General features: G+C 40.7%; 1 protein-coding gene across 1 annotated transcript; it reads right to left on the reverse strand.

Moving 5' to 3' along the window:
- Positions 1 to 7,296: 7,296 nt before the first annotated feature.
- LOC143295188 (DDB1- and CUL4-associated factor 13-like) lies at positions 7,297 to 22,172 on the reverse strand. Its single transcript, XM_076606760.1, has 12 exons — positions 21,998 to 22,172; positions 20,947 to 21,146; positions 19,164 to 19,271; positions 17,638 to 17,724; positions 16,864 to 17,019; positions 16,467 to 16,544; positions 15,655 to 15,737; positions 13,764 to 13,831; positions 12,643 to 12,739; positions 10,741 to 10,876; positions 9,295 to 9,458; positions 7,297 to 8,158 (listed from the first exon to the last, which is right to left on the reverse strand). Exons 1-12 carry the CDS (start codon positions 22,068 to 22,070, stop codon positions 8,071 to 8,073), a joined length of 1,338 nt encoding a protein of 445 aa, XP_076462875.1. The 5' UTR covers positions 22,071 to 22,172; the 3' UTR covers positions 7,297 to 8,070.
- Positions 22,173 to 23,021: the final 849 nt, after the last annotated feature.

Here is a 23,021-nt window from a genome sequence, read left to right on the forward strand (position 1 = left end):
CCACGACTACGGTCAGGTAGGAGGACAAGTTTTTCTTTCAGGCTGGGACAGTGGACAAGGCCTTGGTGCACTTTGAACAGTATGCAGAGTCTTGCAACTTGCCGCCTTTTCTCCAGTGAGGGCCATCCCAGTGTGTCCAGCATGCTGTTTACACTTGAAGTGTTCCTGTACCTGTTTAGGACGAAGGGTGCAGCTCGCCTTTGGGCAGCTTCTATTTTTGTTACATTCTTATCTGTATGAGGGTCCCAGACGGATGATGGGTACTCCAGATGGGGACGGACTAGCGCTTTGTAGGCTCGTTCCTTGATTTCTGTGGAGTTGATTTTCAGGTTCCGTCGCAAGAATTTGAGGGTTCTGTTTGCTTTGAAGCACAGGTTGTTATGTGTTCGTCCCAGTTCATGTCCTTGGTTATAGTGACTCCAAGGTATTTTGCTGACACAACAGTCTCAAGAGTGTGTCCATGCAGGATATAGTCCTGGTGAAGTGGGTACCGACTCCTTGTGACCCGAAGGGTCTGACACTTTGCAGGATGAAACTCCATGTCCCAGCTCCTCTCCCAGTTGGCTAGGCGTTGGAGATCTTCTTGGAGCTGTTCTTGGTCTTCGCTGATGGCAATCTTCCTGGACACTGCTGTGTCATCAGCGAACATCCGTGCCCTTGCAAGAAGCTTCTCTGGGAGGTCATTAATGTACACTAGGAACAAGCACGGACCTAGCACAGACCCCTGAGGTACACCAGATTTTACGTTCACTGTGGAAGAAGAAGATCCACCCACTACTACTGCCTGCTGCCGGTCCTTCAGAAAGCTAGAGATCCATGCTCCCGTAGTTCCCCTGATGCCATATCTCTGGAGTTTATGCATAAGCAAGGAGTGGTTGACCCGGTCAAATGCCTTTGAAAAGTCCATTATGAGGACATCGGTCTGTTTGCCTCTTTCTAGGTTTGCAATCAGATCTTCGGTGAACTCAAGAAGTTTGGTCTCACAAGATCTTCCTTTTCTAAACCCATGCTGGTTGTCGCTCAGTATTTGGTGGCCCTCCAGGTGCTTCATTACTGCACTAACTATGATGTGCTCCAACATTTTGCACACAATGCTGGTAATGGAGACTGGCCGATAGTTGGCTGGATTGTACTGTTCTCCCTTCTTGAATATTGGAGCAACATGTGCTGTCCTCCAGTCTGCTGGTACGATACCTGTGTATAGGGATGAGCGAAATAGCACAGTAAGGCCAGGCGTTAGCTCCTCTGCCAGTTCTTTAAGAACTCTTGGACTGATTCCGTCAGGTCCATATGCCTTGTGGGGGTTTAGATTTTTCAGCACCTTTTTCACTGATGGTGATGTTGTTCATCGATGGTGTGTCAGTACAAGGCATCCCAGTCTTGTCCTGGAACTCCTCCTCTGTATACTGTCTTCCGTCCCCGAACACTGATTGGAACTGCTGATTGATGACTTCCGCTTGTTCCTTTGGGTCAGAGGTCATTTGGCCATTCTTCTTGAGAGGAGAGACACCTATGTTGGATGACTTCCCGGAACAATATACACGGCGGTACTTTTCGTGTCTTTTGCAAACCAGGCATGAAGTATATCCAAAATAACGATCGTTTAAACCTCAGAATCCGCAATAAAGTGTGAGTGTATGAGAATGAATTAGTGTATGAGAATGAATGTGTGTGTGTCAGTGTGTGTGTGTGAGGGAGAGAGAGAGTGACGGAGTGAGTTACCAGGCTGGTGAATTTAGATCCAAATCACGGTGTGAATGGAGCAACAAAACCACCGGCGGCATCTTTTTCAGTTACGCCGATAAAATCAGTAGAATAAATCATAGTGATCACACAGATTATAAAGTTTACCACTGCAGTGGGCCGGGAACCTAATTAGATTTTGATTGTTTTAGTCAAGATTCGTGTGGTTTTATTGTTTATGCCCGTGTGAGAACGCCTTACAAAGAGTCGCAAGGCGTGTTAGGGAGTTGTGCAAGCGCTGTATCACGGCTGATAGGTCGCTAGACAAACATTTAGCGCGGTACGGCAGTACTGACATGTGACTGCCACGTGTGTGTGTGTGTGTGTGGTTGTTGTTGTTGTTGCTGCTGTTGTTGTATTCTTCTTCTTCTTCTTCAGTTTAGCGTCTTTTAACCATAAGTGTTATTTGACAAACATAGAAGAAAAAGACGGCGACTGGTGAGGGAAAAGTAACTGTTCACGCAGTGTGTGTGTGTGTGTGTGTGTGTGTGTGTGTGTGTGTGTGTGTTAGATAACTTATAATTGGTGAAATTTTGTGTAAAAAATGAGATTACAATATAACATCCTTAGAACGAAATACCAATGATAACAGTAAGCGAACTTAATTAAAGATTTGAATCAGTGTGATTAAGCACTGATAAGCAACTGATATCATGTAACTTGATGTGATTTGCAACATATAAACCGGCAGGGGGAAAAGATATTAATTTGTTTGATATATTTAAGGCATATGGTTTAGGGGGGTGGGGTTATATGTATTTGCATGGATTGTTCATGTTTTCGATTTTATTTATTGATTGTTTTCACACACACACACACACACACACACACACACACACACACCGTTTCACCGCTGTAAGATTTAGCACGGATAATTCATGTTATATAATTTGTAATACATATGAAATAAAGAAGGAAATTAATCAGTTGTGTGTGTTGATTTCTCCTCGTTGCATTCTTTTTATATTTTCGTTTCCTTTTTATTGATTATTTTCACACACACACACACACACACACATATATATATATATATACACACACACACACACACACGCGCGCGCGCGCGGGCGCCAGTATATATATACATTGTTGGACTTCGATATGTTATGACCAAGCCGTAAAGTTTACACCCACACTCAACCCCCACCTCCCAACCTTCGGCCAAGCCGCCGCACTAAGCCTTGATCTCGCTATCTGAAACAAGAGAGAGAGAGAGAGAAAATGATAGAGACACAGAGAGAGACAGAGAGAGAGAGAGAGACAGAGACAGTGTGTGTGTCAGAGAGGAGGAGAGACAAAGAAACAGAAAATGAGAGACGGAGAGTGAGTGAGGAGAGAGACAGAGAGTGTGTGTGTGTGTGGCAGAGAGGGGGAAAGACAGAGAAACAGAAAATGAGAGACGGAGAGTGAGTGAGAGAGAGAGACAGAGAGAAACTGACAGAGAGAGACAGAGAGAGAGTGTGTGTGTGTGGCAGAGAGGGGGAAAGACAGAGAAACAGAAAATGAGAGACGGAGAGTGAGTGAGAGAGAGAGAGAGAGAGCCGGCGTTTCCCCGCCGCAGACACACTGAGTCGTGATGAAAAAGTCTGAGAGACAGAGAGAGAGAGAGTGTGTGTGTGTGTGGCAGAGAGGGGGAGAGACAGGAAAACAGAAAATGTCGGAGAGACAAATTGATGTGGTAGTTGTGGTTATAAAGGACACAGAACGCTGATGGATAATTCTGTTATGTGCGATTTGATCTTCTGCTTTGACAACCACCGAGAGTGGGCCGACGGTTCAAAGCAACTAGAGGTTTGCACACCAAGTTTTGATTAACTGGGAGATGGGCAACATCTAGGTTTGGAAATGGTCAGTTCAGGTTCGTAGCTCAGGACCACTGATTGAAAGTCCAACGTTCTTACACCACAGTTAAGCAGCGTCGACGACCAGGGTGAAGCAACGGCTGAGTGAGGCTTGAGAAAAAAAAAGAAGTTGGATGAATAGAAGAGAAGATCTAAATCTACAAGACAAGAGAAGAGAGAGGAGAGACTTCACACATACACCTATGTGATGCAACCAAAAGTCGTGTTTTAATCTCAGATGGCCATCCCATCAAATACTGCCAATATTAAGGAGGATTTTTCAAATAGTACATTTTTTTTCCACATACACTTTAGTAGGTGGTGTTGTTGGTGGATGTGGCGTGTATTTTTACTTTTATGATTCATATTTTTTTTTGTTGTGTTCTTTTGATTTTATTTATCGTGCTTTCAAAATTCTCATTTCCCACCTACCGTTTGGTAATAGCCTGCCAGTCTCTGAAATTGTTCGTATTTAATTATGTCAGTGCAGATGTTCTTGGCTATTGCTACTTCTTTGGTGGCCATTTGTTTTGTCTTGTATTTCTCTCTGCCTCTCTGTTAGTTTTAACACAAATCAGTCTGTGAAGCTTGTACCTTTGTGAACTTTCATGAAATCCATTGCTATGTTGATTAGTCCCATGAAGATAGAAATAATTTTTTTCGGTTATTGTCTAGTGAAAGCGTCATTAGAATGTTTTGTTAAGAACAGCAAAGTAAGGTTCATATTCGCTCGCCTGGGAAGGTTTAAGTAATAAAACTACGGATGGGAAATTTAATCCACGAGAACCAGTGACAACTCCAAACAGAGTGAGATTGGATGGTAAAGATCCGACTTTTGCTCAGATCCAGAATTTGACCACCTCATGCAGACCTGCAAGTGCCTGAACTCCCTTTGTTTGCAAATACACACAGAAAATCAAATGTTGATCCTGTATATCAATGTTCTGTTGATGGGTTATGGAAACATGAAAATACCAAGCATGTACCAACCATGATGTTGGTTGTGTAGAAAAAGGACACAGTACTCTGATGATATATTTTTGTCAGTTCTGTTTGGCTTGATTTGCTGATCTTCATGACAGTTTTGACAACCAGCTTTCTGTTTGAGTGAGAGTACAACTGGACTGGTTTCAAACAACATAATTGTTTTGCACTGACACAAGTGTTTGATTAAGTGTGAGTGATTGGCATCCAGTTATGGGTTTGGATGAATGTTTCAGTTTCAGTTTCAGTAGCTCAAGGAGGCGTCACTGCGTTCGGACAAGTCCATATACGCTACACCACATCTGCCAAGCAGATGCCTGACCAGCGGTGTAGCCCAACGCGCTTAGTCAGGCCTTGAGAAAAAAAAATGAAGTTGGATGAATGAAGTTGTACAAGTCTAAAGATCTACAAGTACAAGAGAAGAAGGGTGCAGTATGACTTGCACACATACTACATGTCTGCACCAACATTTGGTTTTAATCTCAGATGGTTCCATTCTAATACTGCCAATATTAAGGAGGATATTTTCAAATTGTTCTTTTTTTTTTTCCACATGAGGCACTTTATAATAGTTGGTGTTGTTTGTGGATGTTCTGTCTGTATTTATTATCATCTTAATTATTCATACTATTATTTTTTTGTTTTCTTTTTCATATTTTATTTATCAGTCTTTTCAAAATTTCACTTTCCCTCAAGGCCTAAGCTCGTTTGGTTATGCTGCTGGTCAGGCATCTGCAAATGTGGTGTGGCATATATTGATTGTCCGAGTGCAGTGATGCCTTCTTGAGCTATTGAACTGAACTGAGCTATGATGTTGGTGGCAGCACAGTCCTTGTTTTGTCTTGCTAGCTTTCTCCTCTCAGCCTCCGTCTGTCTACTGGTTTAAAAAAACAAATCAGTCATGTGGCAAAGCTGAGCTCTGTGAGTGAACATTTCAAAAGCCACAATAACCATTGACAATAATGTCAATTGATTTGCTTCCCATGAAGCAGAAGAAAACATTAAACTTTATTTAGTTATTATTTTTATTTTATTATATTTCTTTATGAATTGAAAGGCATCAAGTCTTTGAATGTTTTTTCATTTCAGAATTTTACCAGTGACAAAAATAAGGTCTATTCGCCGCCATGGCGAAGTGGTTAGTGTTGCAGACTGACGGCTGGGAGGATGCGGGTTCGAATCCCAGCGGAGGTGAGTTTTTTGGCCCGTGGCCGGCTCCTACCTAGAGTTGAGTGTGCTGTGGGCTTAAATGGGGAGACTGGGATCACACAGTCGAGTGTCATCCACTTCAAGGATGTGTCTTTGGGTGTGTTGCTCAATTACCTGACCAACACTGCAAGTGTCTGTATCACTCGGGCCTGGTTAATGCCAGGATATCATTATGACAGGAAGCGTAGAGTACAGCCTTGTCACGCAGTCCCAAACCAAAATGGACCTCCATAGCAACATCATCATCGTCATCCTCCTCCTCCATCATCATCACTATAGACAAAACAGTCTCAAAGTCTGTGGCCTTTCATGCCCTGCTCTCATGGCGACCTGTTTCGATACCCCTCCACTTCTGTGCTTGGGGCGAGTCATGTTGATGTCTTCAGTGTTGGCAGATTCATGGGGGGCTGTTGTTTGAGGGACGTGGTGGCGGTCTCCACTCTGGGAGGGACACTCACTCAGTCTGGCTTTGGACGAAGCCTTTATTGTCTTTAGTTGGGGGATTAGTATGTGGTGTCCAAAGTATGTTAAATCGGAACAAGCACCACTGAACACCACTGAAGTGACTCAGCAGCAGTGCAGGGTCTCCTCTGGTGTGTGGCCTCCTGCCGACCTAACATCGATGGTTCCCTGCGGACTGCCGATGCTGGAACTGTGACAGACGAACCCGGGTGTGGCCGTGTATGGGAGGATCTAAATGTGCGGTGTGGGAGTAATGCCACTGGAATGGAGCACATGATGGGGCAGCAAAAAAAAAAAAAAAAAAAAAAAGGGGGAAGGGGAAAAAAAAAGAGAAAAAAATAAAGAAAAAATAAAAGGTCTATTCATGGTGCATGCTTTTTGTGTGCTGTTGAAGGGACCCCCGGCCCGATTTAATTTAATCATTCATTGTTGTTTGTATTCCCCAGCTAAACACTCATGGGAGTGATCCACTTTCCTAATACATTATCCATAAGTACTAACATTGTTCAGCTGATGTGTTATCAACAAAATATTACAGATAATAGGTAGTGATACTGATAGCTAATAACAAAGTACTAAAACATCATTCAGCTGATGCATTTTACAGGCATGTTGTTTGGTCAGTGACACAGAGGACAGTTCCACAGAAACGCTAAAAAACCCCATTCCCACTGATTTGATCAAGAACAGGTAAAATTACATCAATTCATTTTAAAGGCAGTGTGAATGTCTTATTCATGTTTCGTCAGTTTTGACAGATCCAATATGTATATTTCTGGGAGTGTGTGTGTGTGTGTGTGTGTTCATGCGCACACGCATGAGTGCATGCATGTCTGTGTGTGGTGTGTGCACATGGATGTGTGCGCGCGCCCGCGCCCATGTGTGTGTGTGTGTTGCATTATCCAAATGTGTGTTCATCCTCCTTTCTTTCAACTGAGAACAAAAAGACCACAACAGAGCAGCAAGTGTCAGGACAGGGTGGGAAAAGAAGCAAATCAACAGTGAGTCTCACAGACAGACTGACTCATACACATGCTCACACACAAAAAGAAACATGTACCCTCTACAGGAATCATTTATTTTTGTCATCCTGGTCACAAACAGTAATAATTATATGCATATTCATATACTAGACATAATCAATTGTGTACATATAATACATACCCAGTCACGCACGGACATACATACACATAAACACACACACACATACAGAACAGTACAAGTCAACCAGATGGTTATTGAACAGTCACAGAGAGATAAAGATCTTTTCAGTTCGTTTTTTGCAGTTGTCCTCCAAACCATCTTGTCCACAGCCACAAGAAGACATTGAAAACTGATGACTGCACATCTCCCAGACAACTGAATTTGACAAACTGCACATCTCCCAATTACTGCAGAGTCTAACAACCACACGTGTTCCAAACTGCTGAGTCAGACACCCACACATCTCCCCAACTGTAGAGTCACCGCACATCTCCCAAACTGCAGAGTCTAACAACCGCACATGTTCCAAACTGCAGTCTGACCACCACACAGCAGAGTCTGACAACTGCACATCTCCCAATTACAGCAGAGTCTAACAACCACACATCTCCCAAACTGCAGAGTCTGACCACCACACATCTCCCAAACTGCAGAGTCTGACAACTGCACATCTCCCAATTACAGCAGAGTCTAACAACCACACATCTCCCAAACTGCAGAGTCTGACCACCACACATCTCCCACACAGCAGAGTCTGACAACTGCACATCTCTCAATTACAGCAGAGTCTAACAACCACACATCTCCCAAACTGCAGAGTCTGACAACTGCACATCTCCCAAACAGACTATTCCACCTCGCCGACCATCTGCTTCTTCCTCACACTTACGAAAGGAACACTGCCAGCTTTGGAGTGGGCACGCTTTCTCTCCTCCCTGGAATCAACAAAAAAACCCAAATGTAGTTGCTTTTTATAGTATTCTTTTTTATATCTAGGATAATGCTGAGTGAATTTAATATTTGTCGGAAACAGACTAGTACAGAGTATGTCAGGAGTTTTCACTTCTGCTTGTGTGTTTAACTATCTGAACAAGGCAGAAAATATAACTGTAAATACACATTTAAAAAAAAAAAAAACAAAAAAAAAAAACGTTTCTGCAGAGTCTGTTGTGAGTACTAGCTCTTTAAACCCCCCCAAAAAAAAACAAAGAAAAAAAAAGCTATTTGAACAATACAGAAAATATAACCAACACCACACATATCTAAACATCTGAACAATACAAAAAGAACAATCTTATATTTCAAAACATACCTAAAGGAAACAAAAGTATTATTAACACACATGAACGGGAAACCAAAGTATAACTAGACATATTATCACTATCAGGAAATAGATTTCTACAGTCTGTGTGAATTCCAAGATTCCCCTTTTATCATCAACTGTAAGAAGGGAAGGATGGTGGGGAATGGAGGAGAGATGGATGAACAGAAAGACACCAGCCACTGTGGCAAAGTGGTTAGCACCACAGACTGATGACTGGGAGAACATGGTTTAAAGCCCCGTCAGAAGTGTGTTTCCCAGCCTGTGGCCTGCTCCTACCAAGAGCTGAGTGTGCTATGAGCTAAAAGGGAAAGTGTCGGACCACACGGCTGAGGGTCATCCACTTCATGGATGCGTTTTTGGGAGTTTTGCTCAAACTTCCTGACAGACACTGCAGATGTCTATATCTCTCAGCCTGGATATATATATATATATACATTATAAGAGGGCAATAGCCTTGTCCAGTAGTCAATAAACTAAAAAAAAAAGACTCACATAGCAGCATCTTCGTCATTCCCATCATCATGATCATGGAAATATTGAAAACAAAATGTCCTAAGCTCTGGGATACAAAAAAAACCCACCACCACCAACCAACCAAACACACAGAGAATACCTCATTCCCAACAGAGGACACAACTTGAGAAACAAGAAGTAAACGAAAAGAGAGAAAAAAAAAAAAAAAAAAGAAAAAAAGAAGAAGAAAAGTATGGCACCAACACAACAGACAGACAGAGAAGAGACACGTACCTTCGAGTTGCTGCTTCTCTGGACTCCCTTTGCTGCTTCATTTCATTGTAGATGTGTTTCGGTACGTGCCTGTTTCTCTGGATTCTCCTCACTTGCTTGAATGACCCGTACCTCTCTTTGAGGGCGTTGGCATAGTTTATTGCTGCCTTCTCCCGAGGCGCCAGCTGAAAGCAAGAGGAGTCACGTCATACTCTTCTTTCTTACCTGCCCTTACTGCCCTGTCAGTTATGTGGGTTACCTGACCTTATTACTTGCCCCAACTATAGAACAAAAGAAAGATTAAATCAATATATATACATATTATCATTCATTCACTCTGTATATGTGTATATGTCTATATATTCTTTGTTTTGTTTTATAAAGTTAATCAATTTGTGCTTTGTATTTTCTCCGTTTTGTTTTTAATACAGAACTTCAAGATAAAATAAATACAGGCTGTTTCATCAAGAACTGAAAGCTTGTTCTTTCTTAGCTTCTGCACTGAAATTTCAGTTCAAGAATAGTCTGACAGAAATGCGGCCTTATTTCATTCATGTCTGTTCATGAATAAGATGGGTGGCCTAAATGAGCAGTCCAAGATATCATGTGTGCAGAAATTTGTCCCAAAACCAGAATCACATCCATGAGCACAAAAACAACACAACACACACATCTCTAACTACAGGAAATGACAGACAACGCCTCGCGCTGGGACTATACGGCGTAGGGGCGTGTCCCCCAGGTGGCGGATGGGGGAGCCCTCCCTTTGGGGGTTGCACCAAATGATATGGAACAAGGTGCCGTGGACCCACATAGTCTAGGAGAAGGACAATTCTGATTTCAAACCCGGGCAGATGGAGTCCGTTAGCCTCAGCAGGCAGTCCTTCCAAGAGAAGGAAAACTCTCAAGAGAAAACCCGGCCAACTGTAAACCGTTACCAGAACAGGAGATCACCGAAGATGGCGCCACAGTGGCCTCTCTATGGGGCGTGATCTAGTCAAAACCGGCTGTGCACGCACTCTACGACACATGGCTATGCAGACACGACAGACAAGGGATCAACATTTTCGTACGGGTCTGATATGAACAAACAACAACAAAAGACAATTCAACACCCACATAAACACTCTGGGTTCAATACACAGGTCATTGAGTTAGACAGATCTGCTCCATGGACAGAATACAGTGGCGAATGAACAACACCAACAACACCTGTAAAGCTGACGGATAACTTTTGATACCTGAACTTTCTGTCTCCGTCAATAAAGAAGATTAATCGCTGACAACAAACAAACTGTCTAGTACCAGAAAGATTTCAGACAATCACAGTCTGGCCAGATGCAACCCCCAACTCACCCTCACTTCACCCTCCCCTACATACACAGATTCTGAACATTGAAAAAGAGACAGACACACACACACACACACACACATACACCACACACACACTGCAACGTCAGCACTCACTTTCCCCAGGGCTTCCCATGCCACTGATTTCCACACACGGATGTTCATTTCATCTGAAGCGCTGAAGATGTACTTGGAGTCCCTGGACCACACCACTGACCCCACTCGCTGCATTCGCTTGGTGTGGTACACCTCCCTGAGGAGTGACAACAAAGGAGATACATTCTTCTTCTCTGTATGGGGCTGTGACTCCTACGTTATTTCATATACACAACCACACCTCCCTGACCAGCAACAAAGGGAAAATCTTCTTTTTTTTTTTTAATCTTTTTTTTTTACAACAACAAAACAATTAAAACAACAACAACAAAACCCACACAAAAAATCCACCTGAGTTCCAAAGTATGTCTGTTTTACTATGAATGGACATTATTTGGGAAACTTTAGTGTTTAATATGTTACAGTAGCGTCTGGGTTTTTCTTGACCTAGTGTGAATTCCTCAGTGTTTGCATAAACTGTTCCTTTCTCACTTATTCCACTATCATAAAGCACAATAATTAACATGTATGTACATATGTGTATTTATGCATGAACATGAGTGTGTGTAATTGATCTTCTTCTTTGTTTGTGGGCTGTGACTCTCACATTTACTCATACATATATATATATACAAGTGGGCTTTTATGTGTATGACTATTTTTATCCCTGCCAGCATGGCAGTCATGCTCCATTTTTGTGTGTGTTTTTTTGGGGGGAGTGGGGGGGTTGTTTGTTGGGTATGTTCTTGTTACCTCTTAAACCACTGAACACTGACACAAACCACATGCATATTTGTTCTTCTGCATGCATACACACACAATGAGGGTTCAGGCACTAGCAGGTCTGCACATCTGTTGACCTGGAAGATTAGAAAAATCTCCACCCTTTGCCCACTGGACGCTGTGACCAGGATTCAAACCCTGGACCTTCAGAATAAAAGTCCAAAGCTTTAACCACTCGGCTGTTGCACCCATCAAAATACATTCAGGAATGGACATTGTATTGTACTGTGTTGTGTTACTTTTTGTCACAACAGACTTCTCTATGTGAAATTCAGGAATGGACATTGTATTGTACTGTGTTGTGTTGCGTTACTTTTTATCACAACAGACTTCTCTGTGTGAAATTTTGGCTGCTTTCCACAGGGACAGCATGTCACCTCAATGCAGCATCGCCTTGTCGTGTGTGTGCAAGTATATTTGTTTTACTACTGAAGTGGATTTTTCTGCAGAATTTTGCCAAGGACAACCTTTTTGTTGCCATGGGTTCTTTTACGTGCGCTAAGTGCATGCTTTACACAGGACCTTGGTTGACTGTCTCATCCGAGATGCAATTTCTCCCAGCTCTATCCACACAGACACAGACCGCAGTATTGTATAAATCACTCTTCAGTCATAACAGATTTCCATAATTTCATGCCAAATTTGTTGGTGCTTTCCTCATTGTATTATATATATATATATATATCTCTGCTTCCCTATTAAAGTGCATTCTTCTGTAGAATTTTGCAATGGACAACCCATATTGCTGTGAGTTCCATTGCTTGCATGCATCAAAGCATGCTGCAAACGGGAATCTGGTTTGCTGTCCTATCTGAAAGACTAGTATTCATACCATCACAGAAGGTCTAGGGGGGGGTTAGGGTTATGTAATCAATGACATATAACATCAATAACTGCCACTTACTGCTTTACAACTTAATCAAACCGAGGTACATGGCGACAAGCAAATATGGAACTTTCCTACCTAGTATTACGCCCGTATGATTTTCACACATGAAAATATGCATCCAGACAATTTCATTCATTCATCTATTTGTAAGTGATCCCTGAGTCACTGCACACACATACACACACACACCTACACACACACTGAGAATGAATTCCAGGACTTTAAATGTTTGTCTGCGCCAGTGTCCTCACCTGCTGTGGCCTTTGTCCACGGGGAAAATCCTGATGACTTTGTCATAGCCAGCTGACACAAATTCACGACCAGTGGGACTGTAGTCCACGTCCATCACTGAAAACAGACCACACAGTACAATGACAATGACTTCAACAATGAAAACTTATGTAATGTATGCACTCCTCTCTCAGAGTGTCAACAAGAAAAAACGGAAAGCAAAAGTAAACGTGACATTCAAATTCCTATTTATTTCTATCTCCATTCCATTTCACATTTGTATCTCCACCCCATTTAGCACACACGTACCTCCACTCCATATAACACTCGTGCCAAATGATGCATTAAATTACTTGACATCGAAAATAATGCGTCACATCACCTGCTGAGCTAACCCCAATGTCCACTTATGGGACCAGCATTCCTGACAATGTATATAAACATTTGTTTTTAACACTTTTAGTGTTCTTCACAACACACACATATCTTGCACACACACACATACACGAAAATCATCAAAACTCCACAACCGATCATAAAAGCAAAGAATAAATCAGATGTGCTTGGGCAACACTTTTGATACAGTAATGCGAGGATACACTTCTGTGTGTGAATGACAGGAAGTCAGATATAGCTCATGCTGATCTTTAATTATATATTACTTGCAGTGCGAGATTAGTTAGACAAACACTAACATGGAAATCAAGCTATGCAGGACATTCCATAATGAAATGGAATTCATTAACCACCGAAGAAAAGTCACTGCTTGTTCCAAATCTGTCTTCTCCAAGAAAAATAAAACGATGATCTGTTTCAACTGGCAGTAACACAAACAGTCATAACACACACACACATATATACAAACACACACTTTGACGTTCAGCCCTCTGGGTTCTTTTTTGTACTTTTGCTGGTTTAGCATTATGTTATTGTTTATAAACTTAATTTTCAGCGAATGTTCCCACTTGCTTTAGTGATAATCAATTTTTGATATAAGAATTTCTAATATAAGTCAATGAATGACATACATACACACACAAACACACAACATCCTTCTCATGTCATTTGAAAAGATGTCACACTGAAGCACACACACACACACACACACACAGCAAGTACAAGTGCATGCATACATTCTTACCGGCAGCTGTGTGGTCTCTGTGCATGTTAAGGGGCATACTCAGCTTGCGCATGTCAAATGTGTACAAACTGAAAAGGAAAACAAACACCAACGCATTACATACGGTCTCCTACATCACATGTATGTGAAAGGTACACTGCACACCACATATGGAACTTAACGCTACTCAAGGCTCTGAAAAAACTTTGGTTAAAATTGTCAGTTCCAATCTGAGGTTTTCAGAGAATTTCAATTTTTGACATGGATTCATTTGACTTAAAGTTCCAGAGCTCTTTGCTTTATTGTTGTCAGAACCGTATTCAGGTGAAGATGACTAAAATCAGAAAGACAGTTTAAAGAATATGAATTAAACTATTTTTAACACCTTGTCACCATTTGCATCTACAAACACCTTAGTATAGAAACATTATTAACCTTTCGTATGTATACAGATCATGTAAATCTTGTTAAATGAAATTTAAAAAAAAGAAAAAAGAAAAAAAAGAAAAAGAAACCTATTCTTCTAAATTCCACATTCACATGACACCCCTCATCTATATCAAGTAAATGCTGCACAATTTATTCGTAAATGAAACTGAACTTACTCTATATGTCATTACAAAGTAAGCAGGACAGGTGAAAGGACTGCAAGTAAAATAAACATCATACGTTCCACTCTCAATTCCAGCAATATCAGGTCTGACATATATAACTAAACAAAATCCAAACCAAACATCTCCCAATTCTATTGTGATGACAGCTAAAATTGGCCACTGCAAAGTATCTGATACTGGTCCTGTAATCACTGGCAGTCATTTTGGTTTTGCTTTCATGGCAACCAATGGCGCAAATGATTCAAATCTATCATTCTAAAATCTCCAAGCCATGACCTCACAGCTGACATACACAAAGATTAAACAACACATGGAAAAGAAACAGCATGTCATTTATACCGTAGTCTGGCCTTGTTCACAAAAGCAAACGCACACATACAAACAAACTTATTCCTGAATTTGTGACACATATGAATATGAAGTTACTGTCTGTAACAACCTTCATTCACATGGTATAAAAAAAAAAATTTAAAAGGAGAGAGAGAAATGGTATGAAGATTGTTACTGTGTACAAGAGCCACAGAAATCCTGCTTCCTTTCAAATTCATTAATCATTCTGAAATCACATATTTAATATCTAATGTACACATTTGATCTTGCGCAATGAAGCAGGGCTGTTTAAAAAAAAAAGAAAAGAAAAAAAAGTAAGGTCCTATGCCAGCTGGCTCTTGACCTCATGGATGGAGTCGTGGCCTAGCGGCAGCATGTCTGCCTGGCAGGGGTAAGAATCTGATCACAAGGGATCGAATCCCACACTCACCAGTATTTTCTCCCCTCCATAACACCCTGAGTGGTGGTCTGGACGCTAGACATCCAGATGAGATGATAAACAAAGGTCTTGTGTGTAGCTTGCACTTTGCACACTAAACAGATCCCATGGACACAAAACGGTTGTCCCTAGCAAAATCATGTTGAAAAAATCCACTTTGATACTAGGAAAAACAAATATACTTGCAGCCAGAAAAAAACAACATGGGTGGCGCTGCACTGTAGCACAACATGCCGTCTCTGAGAAAAGCAGCTCCAATTTCATACAGAGAAATGTGTTGTAACAAAGAGTAATACACCACAATAAAATGAACTCGAATCTATGTCCAGTAGATTCTTGTCAAAGGACCAACCTATGCAACCTCTTTACTCTCTTCCCATTTCATGTACACTGAGCTTTTAGGAATGCTGAATCTTCCATCCATACACACAGAGCCGTATCTTTTGCACACACACACACACACACAAAGTTAATAAATGGGTCCTTCTCCCCTCAACCCCCCTATTGGACAAAGAAAAGTACAACTCACTTTCCATCTTCATTTGCTGATGTCAGTGTGAAAGCTTCCATGGGGTTCCACGACAGCGCATTGGTACGCAGTTTCATAATCACCTGTCACACAGTCACAAACTGTTCTAAAGCAAGATGATAATCAGACAAGGAAAGGAGTAACCAAAAGCATGCACCAATCTAATCTGCAAAAACAAAGAAAATCACACAAAACTCATTTAAAAAAATGATGGGTCTGACCTGCTCTCAACACCGGTTCCATCCCAACTAAAGTAAACTAAACTAAACATGAGATCCACTTGTTTAGTTGTGTCTGGAGGGCATCACTAACAGTTGCGATCTTGTGACATGCATTTAGTTGATAACACCAACCAAATCGCCAAAATGTTTTGAAAAACAGCAATGACAGACTCATAGCATCAGCAGCTCTTGTAATACAGGAGGCAAAGCACCCTGCCTGGCCTTTACATTCTAGACTTCGCTTCTAAATGAATTTGTCAAACTTTAAATCACCTGAGTGAAACAGATTTTTTTTCTTCAGAACTTAGGCTATCATCGTTTACATTCTAGTGGGTGCATTCATTTGCAAAATATTCTTTTTTGTTGACTGCAGTGCTGAACAAAAACAAACAAGCCATTTTTCTGTCAGAAAGTTTGGACACAGGTAGAATAGTCCAGTGAAATTGCTGGACTAAATTTTGGATCTTTCAGCCTGGGTTTAGACTCGGACTCCAAGAACTCCAGCTTTTGACAACACCTTTAGCCTTGGCATTTCTGTTTATGCCTTCCCCATGAACTGGCCCCAGATCCCTGCGTTCTTCCTGCACTCACCTTTCTCAGTGGGGCAGAACCCCTCATGTCGTACAGCAGAATGCTGCGGTCGTGGGCAGCGCCTCCCAATAGGTAGGTCTGCAACAAGGTAGTAAGTAAGTAGCATTATAGCAGCAGGATTCCTAAAGACAGCTGAGGTCATTGTGAGAAAAAAATATTGGAAAATGGAACAGTAAGAAAAAAGAAGGAGAAGAAGAAGAAGAAAAAAAGAAACTGGATGTTTATCTGTTAGCATTATGTTCTATAAAAAACAGAGACACAAGTCCTTCAAGACTGACATGTGAACCAACAAAAAAATTACAAATAATAATTAACAGAAAAAATGAAGAAGAAGAGACAAAATGTTGGAAAAAACAACAACAAAAAAACAACAACACAAGAGAAAGAAATGCTCTACCTCCACAGGGTTGAACTTGACATGGTGCACGCTGTCCACACCCCATGCAAAGCTGCGCACAGGTTCCGAACGCCTCTCATCCCACACGTCCACCCTCGACCCGCTGGTCACAAACATGTCATCCTTCCAGTGATGGTCCAGAGATGTGTAGATACACTGCCACAGTCATCAATCATGTCCATCTTTAGTTGTTACATCCCCACCTGCTTGCAATAGCAGTATCATTCAACTCTATTGCAGAAATTCTTGAAACTCTTGTCTGATCAAGCAGATGATTTGGGCTTTTTTTTTCTTTGATCAAACATTAGCCCAATCAACTCTCTAAGTAAAATGATAAATCCAAATAATCCCTGAAGATGCATGGCAGATGATTGTGCACAAAGGTCTGTTTGAACAAAGTGACTTATTATGAGAGAGTTGTTCTGATACTGGAAACATTGAAATCAGTGTTTGTTGGTTTTTGTTACATTTTGTTGTTGGATTTTTTACTTTCACTTTCTGTTGAGCTCTGTGACTTTACATGGGAGGTGTATCATGCCTCACAAACACACACACACATTAGCGGGGGGGGTTCTTTGACTTTTTGTAGACTGCTTAGATTTATGATGCCTCACACACACACACACACACACACAGAGACACTCTCTAAACACTATGAATTTCACCATGGTGTATCGCTAATTCAGTAACCACATTCAGATAGCAAAAAAATAACTCATAAATGTATAGACACATACCTAAAACAAAATTCAAATGAAATGTAACAAGAGTTACCTTCGCCAGCAATGTATTGTCAGGCTCTGCCCCAATTTTCCCCTCTGCATCCACTGACCACTGCTTGATGGTTTTGTCACTTCCACACTGTAACAAAAGTGCAACCAGGCAACCCCATCAACACCCATCCAACAAACGCTAGAGATCAACAGTTCTTCACTACACCATACACTGAATCAGTATGATTAAAAATAGAACAATTCATCCTAGTAAACAAGCAAACAACCTTGGTGACACACAGAGATGTAATAATTGAACATTTGAAGAATGCTTTATCATTTCTAGATGTGAATTTGTCCCCAGGTTTGCTGATAAAAGGTATATATATATAAACAACACTGGTGTCACATTGGCAGTCCACCACAAAGGGCAAACAAAATGTATCCAGCTGCCCAGAGTCAGGTGCCTGATCTACAGCTAACAACAAAAGATGCTCAGGTCAGCAGGAAGCAAAGCTCTGACTGTACACTTTTCCAAAAGCAAAACATATGACAGAAAATATGATGCAGCCAAAGATCAAGGCATTAATTAAATATCATCGTGATGCTTCCAAAGATCCAAGCCTTAATTAAATATCATCATGACCCTTCCAAAGATCAAGGCATTAATTAAATATCATCATAATGCTTCCAAAGATCCAGGCATCAATTAAATATCATCATGACACTTCCAAAGATCAAGGCATTAATTAAATATTATCATGACAATTAAATATGATCATGACAATCTCAGGGAAAGATTGGTAGAAGGTGGGCTACGATACAGGGTTCATAACTCATGCCAAACATAAACTGTAGGACTCATACCACACATAAACTGCAGGACTCACACCACACATAAACCATAGGACTCATACCAAACATAAACTGCAGGACTCATACCACACATAAACCGTAGGACACATAAACCGTAGGACTCATACCACACATAAACCGTAGGACTCATACCACACATAAACTGTAGGACTCATACCACATACCACACATAAACTGTAGGACTCATACCACACATAAACTGCAGGACTCATACTACTACAGTACTAGTCCAACTGTCCAGGACTTACTGAAACTAAACCTGGCAGACAAGTGAAACTGCTCTCTCTCCACTTATCCACTGGGCAACCAATTCTTTACTGTGTCAGTGAGAAGGTTACTGAGTCAGCTTCAGTGCAGACTGATGCACTTCCCTCCTCTGTTACCACTTTCAATGTCTCCACTCTCTTTTTTTTTTTTTTATCAGAATGGAACTTCAGCAGAATGCAGTCTCATGGACACAAGGCATGTTCTACCACTTTAACTTTAAATTTGCTCTGTTTAGTTTATATTTTCTTCTGCTAAGGCAATACTAGCTCAACCAAGGTGAGCAAGGGAGGGCAAGTAGAAAACTAAGGGGACATGTAGATTTTTCTATCTGTTTAACCCCAGGACACATTAAAAAAAAGAAAAAAAAAAAAAAAGATCTCTGGGAATTTCTATCCCTGAAACTGTATAAGTTTCAAGATTAAAACAGAACAAGTGTGTGCTCACCGAAAAGAAGTAGCGGCCACTGCAGTGAGCTGCCATTCCCTGCACCATGCCTTCATGTGCCTGCACTTTAGATGCTAACTTTTGGTGTGGGACATTCCAACTGATGATCTGGAATAGACAAGTCATTCAGACTTCAAAGACACTAGTATCATAGCAGTTTGTCCAAAACAAATATCACATCACAAACATACAAACTGAAGCATAAATTGTGAATGACAACATAACGTTCTTCAATTTCAAACTTTCTAAATTTGTATGCAACATTCCCAGTTTTACTAGCATTATTTTGTTGTTTCTTTTATGTAAAATTGTAATACTGGTATTGTTGTTGTTGTTTCTTTTATGTAAAATTGTAATACTCTTGTGTTAGTTCTGCAAGCATTTTATATATTTTTGTTTCAAATTTTACACTGTTGTTAGTATATGTTACTCTCCCCCCCCCCCTTCTTTAATAAATGTTTTATCATGTTTAGATTATTTACTAAGTATCACCATCAATGAAATGTATTCAAACAATGTATGTCTGTCATCACAAAATGTAAAATTTGAATAAGACTAAGAAGTTTAAAAAAAAAAAGAAGAAAGAAAAAAAAAGCATGCACAAAATGAAACAGAACCACATTTTAGTACCAGTTAAGAAATTCCTGAAAAAGCACTGCAGGTCCTGAAGACCATAATTGATATTCTGTTTTTCTACTGGTTCTCCAGTAGCAGTATTGTTGGTAATTGAAAAGACAGAAAGGAATGATCAAGTCTATTGCTTCAACTGTTCAAGTTACTGAAATATATCTGGCAAGGGTAGTAAACTTCAAAAAAGTCATACTGATTATTCCACTGAAAAAGTTTAATTGATTGGATTTCTCCTTGGACTCATTCTTCATCTATCCCACAGATGCAAGACCAAGATGACATGGTAAGCAGTTCTCTCCATTTCTCTCTGTTCCTCAACTATCTTGTTCTTCATCTTCAACTCTCTTCGTTTGTTGTACAGATCAAAGATGTCAGCTGTGACCCAAGGATGGTGCTTACCAATACTATTACCTTTTTTTTTTATACTACAGCAGAGTTTGAATTTGGTTCAGGACATAATTCATTAATTAGTCATTGGATCAATTCACCAGAAAATCAATGATACAATTTAAAAATCAATGGGCCTGTGTTCCAAGCCCATCGGCCATCCTACACCCCAAAAATATGTGTGCGTGTGGGGGGTGGGTGTGTTGTGGTGTATGACAAATGTATGTGTGTGTGAGTGTGAGTGAGAGCAAGAGAGAGAGAGAGAGAGAGAGAGAGAAGAGAGAGAGAGAGAGAGTGTGTGTGTGTGTGTGTGTTGATATCTTTACAGTGCCTATCTGCTTGACGATGAACTGCAGAGAAACAATAGTAATGATTGCAAACTTTAAAACTGCAGTCATGATTATTTTGCAGGAGAACAAAACTCAAAGTCGAAAGTGAAACCTTTAAAAGCCCTTTTGGCATAACCAACTATCCTAAAAATTAGTAAGTCAAATGATCAACTTGCTCCCACACTGATGGGTCATTTCAAATTTGTATGCACATAGTAAAATAATATGCATCAATGATTGAAGACCAACATGAAGCATATAATGGTAATATATATATATATATATATATATATATATATACCCAGCTACATGTTTTATACACATGCACGCATACGCACAGTGATACACACAAAAACACTATACATTCTACTAGTTTAAACTTCTGTGGGGAAAAAAGATTAAAAAAAAAAAAAAAAAAAGAAAAAAAAAGGACTCACCTCCCCATCACAGGCACCTGACAGCAGCAGGGCCAGACTGGTGGGATGTTTACACAACACGTTCACCCCATCCCTGTGTCCATCCAACGCTCCCAGAAACGGCTTGGCAAAAGTTCTCTCCAGCTTCACAGCATTCAAGGCCCTTGTGTACTCCACCTGCTCCTTGAAGGGATTCTCAGCAGCATTGCTGCTTCGTGGCACTGTGATGTCAACATAAAAACAATAATATGTATAATTTGAAAATAATCATTAACTGGCATCTTATGATGTATATATATATATATATATATATATATATATATATATATATATATATATGTGTGTGTGTGTGTGTGTGTGTGTGTAAACGTTTTATTTTTCACTTCATGGATAAAAGTCCTAATCAGTAACCTGTGTTCTAGATCTTTTGCTTGCATATTATTACTATTAGACATATAATAATAATAATAAATAATAAATAATATATATATATATATGTATATATATATATATGTATACATTAAACTGCATTTCAGGCACTAGGTCTACACATTCATAAATATATTAAAATCAATCTATTTATCTGAAAAAATGCCAGGTTCACCAAACCAGGGTCAACAAACCTTGGACCTTTGGATGAGAAACTAAGCACTAAATCTCGCCATTTGAGTAGCTGACTGCTGAATCATGTTGCATCAATTTTTGAAACAACAGAATAAATAAACTATTTAACTTTGAAGGGCTTTTTGTATGCATTTTACTTTTTAGTTCTTAGGTTGAACATGCCGAAATGGTTAAAACTCAAATTCCATGGGTTGGAGTTGGACATTTATAATCCTCACATAGGAGATTATCGACAGTCAAGACGCCATTCCATAATGTTTTGCTAATTTCTTCTTCCTTTTTATGATTAATATAATTTAATACTATTCGGTAACTAATTTCTTTCTAATTTCAAGTTCTGACATCATTGTGATATTCGATCATTCCCACTCATTCACTCAGTCGACTGGCAAACGATATTTTAGAGTAGGAATGATAAAACCGTCATTGAGTTGGTAAATTTTCTCACCTTTGTGAATATCATGTTTGGTTTCACGGAGGAAATCGTCAGGATTCCGACTCAACACCTTTATTTTCGGCATCCTTTTAGTTTTAACTTTTCGGACACAACTGCTTCGCACCGTCACAGACCAACCATGTGTAGTGTACAAGAGAGTTGTCTCCTTTGTGATAAAGGCAAAGACATAAATCGTTTTACCGAAATAAGTCCAAAATTTGTGAAAGCCAAACGAATTTACTCGTGCACACGCGCGAAAAGGATTACAGCACACACACACACACACACACACACACACACACACACACACACAAGCTGGACCACTACGGCATTCGAGGAAGCACGAATCGCTGGATCGAGAACTTCCTCATATCAGTCACCCGCCGCGATCGTCACCAAGCAGTCTTGGGAGAGAGAGCAAGAGAGAGAGAGAGAGGCCTGAACTGTAGTAGTAGTAGTGGTAGTAGTAGTAGCTGGATCTGAAGCTGACATGCAACTCAGCGTCGACAAGTTTGCCACTGCCAGCAGGAACTTCGGCCTTACCATCAGCACGAGGAAAACTGAAGTTCTCCATCAGCCAGCCCCAGGGAAACCCTACGTTGAGCCCAACATCACAGTCAACGGTCAGAGACTCAGTGCGGTGGAGCGGTTCACATACCTTGGCAGCACACTGTCACGAAATGTGACAATCGACGATGAAGTGAACGTCAGGATTGCAAGAGCAAGCGCAGCTTTTGGTAGACTCAATGCAAATGTCTGGAACAGAAGAGGCATTAGTCTTGAGACCAAGCTAAAGGTCTACAGAGCAGTAGTTCTCCCCACACTACTGTACGCCTGCGAAACTTGGACAGTGTACCAACGACATGCCAAGAAGCTGAACCATTTCCACACAACATGCCTCAGGAAGCTACTGAACATCAAGTGGCAAGACAAGACCCCTGACACAGAGGTGCTCGCAAAAGCCACCCTTCCCAGCATCTTCACCATCCTGATGCAGTCCCAGCTTCGCTGGGCTGGACACGTGGCGCGCATGCCA

Source organism: Babylonia areolata, chromosome 20 (assembly GCF_041734735.1).
Source record: "Babylonia areolata isolate BAREFJ2019XMU chromosome 20, ASM4173473v1, whole genome shotgun sequence".
NCBI classification, from domain to species: Eukaryota; Metazoa; Mollusca; class Gastropoda; order Neogastropoda; family Buccinidae; genus Babylonia; species Babylonia areolata.

Excerpts from the sequence above, each read along its gene's own strand:
- LOC143295188 (XM_076606760.1), bottom strand. The coding sequence starts at position 22,070 with ATGCCGAAAATAAAGGTGTTGAGTCGGAATCCTGACGATTTCCTCCGT. Across the intron at positions 16,545-16,863 it reads TCAAGTTCAACCCTGTGGAG|ACCTACCTATTGGGAGGCGC; the intron begins GTAGAGCATTTC and ends ACCTTGTTGCAG. Across the intron at positions 12,740-13,763 it reads CAGAGACCACACAGCTGCCG|TGATGGACGTGGACTACAGT; the intron begins GTAAGAATGTAT and ends GTCTGTTTTCAG.